This window comes from Acipenser ruthenus, chromosome 3 (assembly GCF_902713425.1).
Source record: "Acipenser ruthenus chromosome 3, fAciRut3.2 maternal haplotype, whole genome shotgun sequence".
NCBI classification, from domain to species: Eukaryota; Metazoa; Chordata; class Actinopteri; order Acipenseriformes; family Acipenseridae; genus Acipenser; species Acipenser ruthenus.
The window spans coordinates 106,642,993-106,653,600 of record NC_081191.1 but is presented as its reverse complement, the minus strand read 5'-3'; the positions used below and the strand labels follow the sequence as shown (position 1 = coordinate 106,653,600).

Sequence of the window (10,608 nt, the reverse complement as noted above, 5' to 3'; positions counted from 1 at the left end):
TGTATATTTCTGTGCTGTTTGGAGCCCATCTGTAGGAATGGTTTAGATTGTACAGCTTACAGGGCTGTGTCTGTGTGTTGTTGATCTGCTCTGTTCTTTTTATGAACACAGTGATTTGACTGTGATCTGACAGGGGGGTTTGTGGTCTGACAGTGAATGCATTAATAGAGGAGGGGTCCAGGTCAGTGATGGCATAGTCCACCACACTGTTACCAAGAGCTGAGCTGTATGTAAACCTACCTAAAGAGTCCCCTCTGATCCTGCCATTCATGATATAGAGGCCTAGGCCTTGACAGAGATTCAATAATTGTCTCCCATTTTTATTTACCACACTGTCATGGCTATTCCTGTTTGTAGTCATGTGCGTGTGGTACAGAGGGGATTGTCCGAATATGTGGCTGTTGCCCTGTGAGTTCATGAAGTCAGGCAGAGTGCCTGTTCTGGCATTAAAGTCACCGCAGAGCAGCACACTTCCCTGGGCCTGGAAGTGGCAGATCTCTGTCTGGAGATCATGGAAGGTGTCTTCCTTGTAATAAGGGGAGTCCGATGGGGGGATGTAGGCTGCACACAGGTAGATATCTGTTTGGCAGGTGACAATGCTATTACTCATTTTTAGCCACAGGTGGGTCTCTCCTGTTCTTATTGGTCTAATAGAGTCGGTGAGCTCCTCTCTGTACCACACAATGATCCCCCCTGAGTCTCTGCCACGTTTTACGTGTGAGTGTTTCAGGGAGGGCACTATAATCTCCCTGTAGCCTGAGGGACAGTGAGTGGACACATCAGCACGGCACCACGTCTCGTGGAGAATAATTATATCTATGTTATTTATATTTCTGATGAATTCAGGGTCTGTGCTCTTCAGCCCAAATACTGACGAACACAAACCCTGAATATTCCAGGAGCTAATTGTAAGCGATCTCATATTTATAATTTAAGCTATTTATAATTATTATCTAGAATAAAATATAATGTCAGAAACATTGAACATAAATCAGTAACATGTTTTACACTATTAAGTATTTTCTTATTATTTGTATTATTTTCTTATTCTAATTATTATTAGTTGTACATTTCTTTTCTAATACATTTAGAGTGGGGTGTACTTAGCTCATGATTTTGAAAATTAAGTTCAGGAGCTGCCGTATCTCCCCCATCTCAGAGCTGGCTAGGGTCCTTGGTTTGGAAGCAGCTGCTGCATAGCTGTGTTGCTGCTGCTCTGTCTGACTGCTGTGCTGGAGCTGCTGCTGTTCCTGGATCCCTCTGGGCTGGGCTCTGTTGGGCTGGGTCCCTCTGGGCTGGGCTCTGCTGGGCTGGGTCCCTCTGGGCTGGGCTCTGTTGGGCTGGGTCCCTCTGGGCTGGGCTCTGCTGGGCTGGGTCCCTCTGGGCTGGGCTCTGCTGGGCTGGGTCCCTCTGGGCTGGGCTCTGCTGGGCTGGGTCCCTCTGGGCTGGGCTCTGCTGGGCTGGGCTCTTCTGGTCTGTTGTAGTGTGTGCTGCCGGTGTCCAGGCTGCAGAGGCTGGTGTTCTTGGGGGGGTCTCCTCGTAAGCACAGGGCTGCGCTGTCCTTGGTGGTGGTCCGGTGTGCTCCTGTTTCGGGGGTGGCTGGCGGGGTCTCGGCCCATGGCAGTGTCCTTTAGGTTTTTGGCGAAGATCCTAACGCCTTCCTGGTCGAGGTGTACATGGTCGTACAGGTGCAGCGTGCTCAGGGTGGGGTGGTGTGCCAAGTGGACATTAGGCAGAAGGGCACAGCCTCTGGAGATGTCACTGTTGATCCTCTGAATAGTGTGCTGGGGGACGTCCTCTCTGGGCAGCAGGGTGGAGATCACTATCTTCGCACCAGGGAACTCCTTTGTGGCCTTCTCCGCTACTCTCCTTACCGACTCGGCCACATCTTCCCCCTGAGAGCCCAGGTCGTTGGTGCCAGTGTGGATGATAATGTGCTCGGGGTCTCTCAGGGTCGACTGGCACAGCAGCTGGAGCGCCCTTTCTGTAGTTGGGCACCAGAATTTTGCTACCCGGCTGCTGGGGAAGAGTCTTCGCTGGTTCAAGTACTTCCCGTTGGAGTCGATAAGAATGGCTACCTTGGAGCTGTATATTTTATTAGCCTGTCTACTCGAGGGAGTCTGTGTCTCTGGGGCAGTGTGTGTGATGTGGGAGGGAGGGGCAGTGTGTGTGGTGGGGGAGTGGGGGGTAGTGTGTGTGGTGGGGGGGAGTGTCTCACTGTCGGGGTGTGCTGGGGGAGTGGGGTGTGTGTTTGGATCAGTGTGTGTGGTGGGGGAGTGGGGGGTAGTGTGTGTGGTGGGGGAGTGGGGGGTAGTGTGTGTGGTGGGGGGGAGTGTCTCACTGTCGGGGTGTGCTGGGGGAGTGGGGTGTGTGTTTGGATCAGTGTGTGTGTGGGATGATGTGGTGTGTGTATCGGTGTCGGTGTCAGTCAGACAGGCCCTGCTTGCTGGAGCTCCTGTGTTCTTGGGCTGGCTGTGGTGTTGCTGTTCTGGGTGGGGGGGAGGAGGTGTGACTCTGAGTAGCTGCTCTCTCAGGCTCTGTATGCTCCTCTCTTTGCGCTGCAGCTCCTCTCTCAGCTTGGCCAGCTCGTTTCTCAGGGCCTCGTTGTCCTGCCGCAACTCTCCCATCTCAGCTCCCAGCTCCCTGATGGAAGCCCTGGCCTCGTTCCTCACCTGCCTCACCTCGTCTCTTATCTGCTGCACGAGGTCGTTCTCTGTCAGCGTGGTCAGGGTGAGCTCCTTGAATTCTGCAAACTCCACCTCCAGCAGTGAGAGGCATTCCTTCAAGTGCTGCACTGTGCTGGGCAGTCTGGGGGTGAGCGGGGGGGTGCGGGGGGCTGCAGTGGGGGAGCTGCAGGGGGCTGTGTCTGCAGTGTGGGGGCTGCAGGGGGCTGTGTCTGCGGTGTGGGGAGCTGGCTGCTGTTCTGGGTCTAGTACCTCTGGATTTTTTTTCTCCTTCTCAGCCAGTTCTTTTAGAGCCTGGAAATCTTTCTCGAATAGTTCTAGGCTGGCCTCAGTTCCCTGAATCATAATAGTGCCATTATAAAACACATTGATGCTGAGCCTTGTGCTGTCAGGGTCAGTTTCATCTCCTATACGCAGTTGCCTTCCTTTGCAAATCCCTCCCAGCTTGATATTACTATGTGCTGTGCAGAGGGCTGTGTGCCAGGCAGTGGGGTGCTGTGTATAGAACAGCAGGTTGGTTTTGGTCCTCTTGCCCCCAGCCAGGCTGCAGTCTGTTATCAGTGTCTCTGGGGACTCCTTCATTAGCTTGTTCTTATACAGCTTCTTTGCCTTTGCACTGGTGACCTCATCAGGGTATCGGATTACACTGCTAGTCTGGCCCCTCCCACTCTGCAGGTCTAAATTGATACATTTATCCATTCCGACCAACTGCCAAAAACCAACCGGTTTCAGCTGCTTTCAGTGACTGAGAGTTTTTAGCTATTAGGTTTTAGTTAATTTGTTATATTAAAAAGGCTTACCTTTTATTTTCCTCTTCAGTTCTTTTCTTTTTCTTTCTTTCTGTTTATTTCAATTTGTCTGTTTCTTTCTATTTCTTTCTGTTTCTTTCTCTTTCTTTCTGTTTATTTCTTTCTTTCTGTTTCTTTCTGTTTCTTTCTTTCTTTCTCTTTCTTTCTTGTTTAATTTTCCTGGAGGTCTTATTTCTTTTCTTTTCCTCTTCAGTTCAGTTCTTTTCTTTTGCTTTCTTTCTATTTCTTTCTTTCTCTTTCTTTCTTTCTTTCTTTCTTTCTTTCTTTCTTTCTTTCTTGTTTAATTGTTTAATTTTTCCTGGATGTCTTATTTCTGTAGTAAAAGTTTTCCATTTGTTTTTTATTTGTTCTTACTGATTTATATTCTTAATTCTCACAATTAAATTTACTCTAGATTAACATTTTTTTAGTTTAAATTAAGAGCTCATCTTGCTGCTGCTGCCTCTCTCTCTCTCTCTCTCTCTCTCTCTCTCTCTCTCTCTCTCTCTCTCGCCCTTTTTTTTGTTAGGACGTGTTGTTGTGGTTGTTCCACCCCGTTGGTTTTTGTTTATTGCCTACAGGTTATTTTTTAGTCAAAAACTTTCCCTGTGACTAAATAATAAAATATATTTATTTGTTTTATTTATTTATGGTAAAAATGATGTGGATGTATTTCATTAGTGTTCACTACATACATACAAACATATAGCTTTCAGCTTGTTTGTAAGCTGTACTCGTAATAATCAAGCGCATGCAGAAGACAGAAAAAAAAACCTCACTCCCATAGGACCGGCAGTGCATTTTAGAACTCACTACTCAACAGTGGCGTGCCGTCAGGACCTTCAAGGTATTCTCTGCTGACCAGACAGTGCCAAGTAAACCGTCAGTCAAATGACATTACGTTGCCTCACTCACTTGCGTACAGTGTGCTTGCTTATACTATGAAACATACTACTCTAATTATTATATATGTTCATTTGTCTGATGCCTTTATCCAAGATGACTTACAGGGTTTACTAGAGGTTTTTTTAAGAGTCTAGGGGTTTCCTGAAGGGGATGTGATCAGCCAATAAGAGATCTGCATTTCCCCCGCATAAGTCTAAAACAACGACCAAATGCTAGAAAAAAAACAGTTGAGGGTATTCTCCGTTTCAATTGAAGGTCTTGAGTGAGTTTAACCACTTGAAAGGCCTGCTTTTGCAACCAATGGGAAAGTCAAAGCTCTGACAGCTGACCAATCATTAGTGAGCAACCCCAAAACATGAATATTCCTTGGTTAGCACTGCAGTTAGGAGGATAGCTGGGTTTGCACGATATTGCTTATAAATATACATTGATAAATACAAATACCTTTACAACATCTAATTATTTCAAATTTTATTTTACACTAAAATAAAAATAATTGAAAAAACAGAGACATCATAGTCGATTTGGTTACGAATTATTTTTCAAGGAGAACTTTCTCTGAAAAATTGGAGGGGGGGTCGACGACTCTGCTACCCCAGTCCATTTTTTTTTTTTATATATATAATTTAGTCGTTGCCAATTAGTTTTTATTATTTTCTCCCCAATTTGAAATGCCCAATTATTTTTTAGGCTCAGCTCACCGCTACCACCCCTGCGCTGTCTCGGGAGGGGCGAAGATGAACACACGCTGTCCTCCGAAGCGTGTGCCGTCAGCCGCCCGCTTCTTTTACACACTGCGAACTCACTGTGCAGCCGCCTCAGAGCTACAGCGTCGGAGAACAACGCAGCGCTGGGCAGCTTACAGGCAAGCCCACAGGCGCCCGGCCAGACTACAGGGGTCGCTGCTGCTATCACATTATACTGCATCACAGCAGACCTTCTGACCAAAGGATCATTCCCATTAGCGATGCTTTTGTGACACTCAGTTGTAGTTATTAGATTCAAAAGAGTTACAATCAGATTGGATACTATTAATTTAGTATTACTACCCTTAACTCAAGTGCATCACCTGTGCTTTATTTAAAATATTTAACATAAGTTTTTTACACTCTCCTTTCCAAATATATACATTATAACTTCATAGTCCTATGAAGATTTGTCAAAAAAAGATTCATACATTATGTGGTTGCTACTGTACCTAGCAGGAAGTGCTGTCCACAAGGAAATGTTTATAGAACCAGAATATTAAACAACTCAAAAAAACAAATCGGGCTGTGACCCACTCCGTCATGACTCAATATTGATTATCACCAGCACCCAACATGATTTACTCAGAGGCTCTTGTGGTTTCATCCTCTACCTATTGGTGGGTAACAGGTATGTTATAATGTCTGTCGTCCTCTGTCAGGAGGGTGATCTTGTGCCAGTCCCTCCCACATACATCAGTGAAACTAACTTCAAATTCCTCTGTGTCATACTTGTACAGTCTGAAGGTTTGCATTTGCAGCTGTAATGTGTATCCAGGAAGAAACATCTCAATCTGTAACAACAACAAAAAAGCCAGATCCTATTCGTAACTTTAAACATTACTTTAACAGATTTAAACATTGACATGTTTTTCAAGGAGTTTTTTTGTACTTTATAAAGACAGTGATTTGGGTGGGCGGGGGCGGGGGCGGGGGCGGGATGGAAATGGGTACAGTCCACCTGTCTCTAAGCTGCAAGGGTTAATGCTCTATACTGAGATTTCAATTGAAAGGGCTGGAAACTTTTTCATGATTTCATCGTAATAAAGTACACAAATAGCCGTGCATTTCAAACAAGTGGAAGCAGTTTCCAATTTCACTGATGTTACCTTTCCAGGGATTGTGTAAACACTAGAGCCAGGTTTTAACTAAGCACATTCTAAACAGGTCCTATCATGTTTACATCGACAGAATGCAAAACAACTACTGTACGCCAAGTCACTCAATCACTTTGGAACTGTGAATAGATTTTCTGCTTTATTTCAAGGCTTAGTTTACCTGCTCAAGGTAACCAGAGTCACCAATGGTGTTCAGGTGATTTAGCATGAAGCTAAAAGGGTCTAAAGATGTGTCCCTTGAGAAAAGGATTGCACAGAAATTGGGGACATCTTGCCCGTGTCTCATGCCCTCAAACATCTCAATGGCCAGGTAGAGCATGAGGAATTTCTCTGCCTCGTACATCTTGTACTCGCTTGATTCATCCATGAACAGGAGCTTGCAGGCCTTTTCACGTGCCTTCTTATCCTTGAGTCCATAAATATAACCCCACTATGGAAAGATTAAAACGTTACAACAATCCCATGAAAACTCAGGGGAAACCCAGCTCCTTACAGGTTGTAACCCTTTCTTTGGATCTGAATCCCCCTTACAGGAAAATGTCCAACTTACAGAATTTTTAAATGGGTGTTATTTCCCACTAATACAAAACAAAGCTGTATTTAGTAATATATTATATATAGTTAAAATGGTAAAATAAAACAAAAAACACACAACAATGCATGCATTGACTTCAACTTGCTGAAATGCAAATATGCTGATAAGACAAGTACACTTCTACAGTATGCATGTGCATTTCTGTGGAAGTGTCCAAAGCTGCAGCAACATGTGAATCTATCTACAATGTAGTGTACATTTTACAAATAAAGTGCCTTAATTATCACAACTTATTATTATTATTAGTTTATTTAGCAGACGCCTTTATCCAAGGCGACTTACAGAGACTAGGGTGTGTGAACTATGCATCAGCTGCAGAGTCACTTACAATTACGTCTCACCCGAAAGACGGAGCACAAGGAGGTTAAGTGACTTGCTCAGGGTCACACAATGAGTCAGTGGCTGAGGTGGGATTTGAACCGGGGACCTTCAGGTTACAAGCCCGTTTCTTTAACCACTGGACCACACAGCCTCCCACAACTGCATAGGAAGTGTGAAGTTACTTGCTACACTTTAAGTGACTGTTTAGAACAACCGCTCAGTGTTTCTCAAACTGGTTTCTCTCGGGGAATTTCTCTTGAGGAAACATTGAAAAAGTCGGAGTGTGTTAAACATATCACGTCTGTGTATGCACATGAATGGAGAATGCCACTTGCCCTGCACTGAGAAAAGTGTTTCTATAAGACCCCTGCTAAGTCTGGTCTGAACTAAGAGGTAAATTGTTTATCCCTCTATGACTGCATTATCAAACAAAATAAAGACTGATAGACTGATACCCTATTCACACTACCTACAGTACTGGACATAACTTCAATTCAAAATGTAAGGATTGTGCATTGTTTGACATAAAATGGACAAACCTTTTAGGATTTGTCACAAAATAAACAATTATTTGTAGATTTAACCATTTACTTCTAAAACAACAACAATGGTGATAGAGGGCTTGGTGACTGCCATGTCTTCCAGACCAGGGATTCTCAAACTGGGGCCTGGGGATCAGCAAACATTACCCAGGGGGTTCCCGCAAGATTCTGGAAACTGCTACTTTTGTACAAGAATATACAAATGCTCTTTCACTGTAGTCGTGAAAGACCAGCCTTGGGATTTTATGCAGAATCTACTGTACATAATACACAGACTTGAATTTTGTCAATTTCTTGGCTTTATTCTACAGTGATCTGACTGTTGTGGTGGTGAGAGAGGCTTCTCAGGGAGCTACACAGCACCAATAAAACATGAGAAAAGAAAAAAAGTTATCCTCTAGAACACTACAGTAAAAAAAGGAATACTTCATGCTATCTACATTTTCATTAATGTCTCAGAAAATAATTCCAAAAACTAAAGTTTGGTTGTAGTTGAAAAATGACATTAGTTCGTAAGACCAGGACAAAAAAAAAATCAAACAAGAAACTGCTGTCCAAAATTATTCAAAACACATACAACAGTTATAAAAACAGGTATGAATTAAAAAAATATATAGGAATATGAATATGCACCAATGTACAGCCACCTTTCTTTAAAAAGGTACCTTTGTGATATCCTGCTCTTTCATCCAGGATGGAAAGGGTATGCCATTGCTGAGCACCTGAAACAGTGTCGCTCTCAATGCACAGTAGTTGTCTCCACGAACTCTGCAAATGTACCTGATATTATGTACCCTGTAGATTTCTCCATAGGCCTGAAAACAGATCATGGAGACCACAATGATAAACAAATGACCATGCATCTAAAGCTGTATTAGAGGGGTTCAATACAACAACAAGAAGTTGAAGGAAATTCCCCAATGAAAATGTCATGAATTACATTAACATGCATACTAACTGCTATACTAAGATTACTTCCAAGCACATCTGAGAAAATGCTCAAATGTTTGGTGGGTTCTTGTATTTATCATCGACTCCCTCAGATACATTTATGGTAACAACACTGCACCCATTCGCCCATACTGACAACCTGATTCCAGTTTGGAATACAGGTGGTGGGTACCAAAGCCAGGTTGATATTGGGCTATTTTTTACTGTGGAAACTTAGGCTGACATCCCTGATTATTGACAAGAGACACGACTCATCTGAAGGATGTTCGTTACATTGTACTTGTTAAATAAACAAACTCCCGCATGAACGTTCATAGAGTGCTGTGTTTGTATTACTGAAGATGCCTGTAGACAACTAACTCACTCGGATAATTGGCCATCCACATTCATGGAATAACAACAGTGAACTTTTAGATAGTCATGTATTTAATGGGTTATAATTGAGTAGCATGGGGAGGATTCTGTAGGATTGTTTATACCTTCTTTATTTGATCAGCATGAGGTGTCATTCCTTTCCATTCCAGCTCACAGTATTCTAGTAGGTCCATTGCTGGGGTTACACTGAGATTTTCTGACACCAGAGGAGAGAAAAAAAACACTAAAGTGCTACACAGCATCAATGCAGACACAGATATACAATTCTGAATCATACATGAAAGAATTCTTACTTTTGGTCATCCCTGGGAAACATCCTTTGTAACTGAAATGAAAGAGGAAAGGCTAAGTCAGTATATCCCCATACTTTAAATTGTGGTGAGCAAAGATGTTCTGGGACTTGGGTGGTTCGGGATAACACATTTCCTGGAGGTTCAGGTCCCTGGCTTACTGTAAGATATGCTGTGAAGTGTCTTGTTTGGTTATAAATCATTGTGTGTTTCCTGCCCTTGGTGTCTATTGTTTGTAATGTTTTTTAATAGGATATGAACTATAGAAAGTACAGTGCCAACATGATAAAAGCAATCCCAGTAAATATTCCCAATTATGCACAAACAGCCATCAAAACCCAAAAGATCTATAAAAGGAATTCTGTTTTTTGAATGATGTCACTACAAGGTTTTGTTTTTATTCCTATATAATCCAGGATCTAAGAGGAATGGTCATGAAGTGGAATGTTGCAAGTAATAAAACACTGCTGTACATGTTCCGTTTTTAATTTACTGCACTGAAATACCAGTGTTGTCTGTGACACAGCTCCTGAGTGCCTTCTGACAGATCCTAGTAGCACACACATAAGACATGGAATTAAATCAAAAGGAAACTTGTTGTGTATTGATGATGTTGTCTGGCTATGCCTTAAGATAAGGATCTACTGTAAAATGGGGAATACATTATGAATATAAAATAAAGGTTTTAAATATTAATTAAATGGAATAAAGCGTTTCCTCATTTGCCCTTTGTCTACACAATTATCGAGTGCCAATAAATAACAAGTGGACAGTCTGATTTAATTTAGAAACTCAAACTAATCAAACTAACTAAAACCACTCATATGGTATTTTATACACGATCATTTTGATTTCATTTCCTGGTTTCCATAGAAATGTGTTATCTCTGCAGTGAATTGTGCGTTTGTGTCCTGGGCAAGATTTAACCTGTAACTAAACTCCACAAATAAATACCTCTCCCAGTATGCACAGCGGTAGATGATTCAGTAAAAGAGATATTCCAAAAACCAGGCAGGATATTCAAAAAACAGTGTTATTGCATTGAAATCGTGGTATAGTAACGAGAGCTTTAGTAGCAATGCTTTAGTGTTAATTAAATGAATCTGTTAATGCTTTGAAATTGAGTCGATGAGGTTGTTAGTTAACTTATTTCTCGTTAAAAAGCTTAATTGTCGCAGGCCAAATACATCACGTCCTGTCTCAACGACTAAATAAGGGGAACTCGTTAATCAAAATGCATGCTAACGAGATCAAGAAAAATGAATGGAAGCAGAATTTATGGAAACTACCAG

At 42.6% G+C, this 10,608-nt stretch overlaps 1 protein-coding gene and 1 long non-coding RNA gene across 2 annotated transcripts; both read right to left on the bottom strand.

The window, feature by feature from the left end:
• Window positions 1–5,321: 5,321 nt before the first annotated feature.
• Window positions 5,322–7,057, bottom strand: LOC131730686 (inactive ubiquitin thioesterase OTULINL-like). The gene is made up of 2 exons (XM_059020736.1): window positions 6,403–7,057; window positions 5,322–5,918 (listed from the first exon to the last, which is right to left on the bottom strand). The coding sequence occupies exons 1-2, from the start codon at window positions 6,607–6,609 to the stop codon at window positions 5,739–5,741; spliced, it is 387 nt and encodes a 128-aa protein (XP_058876719.1). The 5' UTR covers window positions 6,610–7,057; the 3' UTR covers window positions 5,322–5,738.
• A 1,300-nt stretch (window positions 7,058–8,357) lies between these two features.
• Window positions 8,358–10,347, bottom strand: LOC131730702 (uncharacterized). Its single transcript, XR_009324234.1, has 4 exons — window positions 10,271–10,347; window positions 9,320–9,351; window positions 9,131–9,222; window positions 8,358–8,515 (listed from the first exon to the last, which is right to left on the bottom strand). It is a non-coding gene; the product is annotated as an uncharacterized LOC131730702 (long non-coding RNA).
• Between the last annotated feature and the right edge of the window lie 261 nt (window positions 10,348–10,608).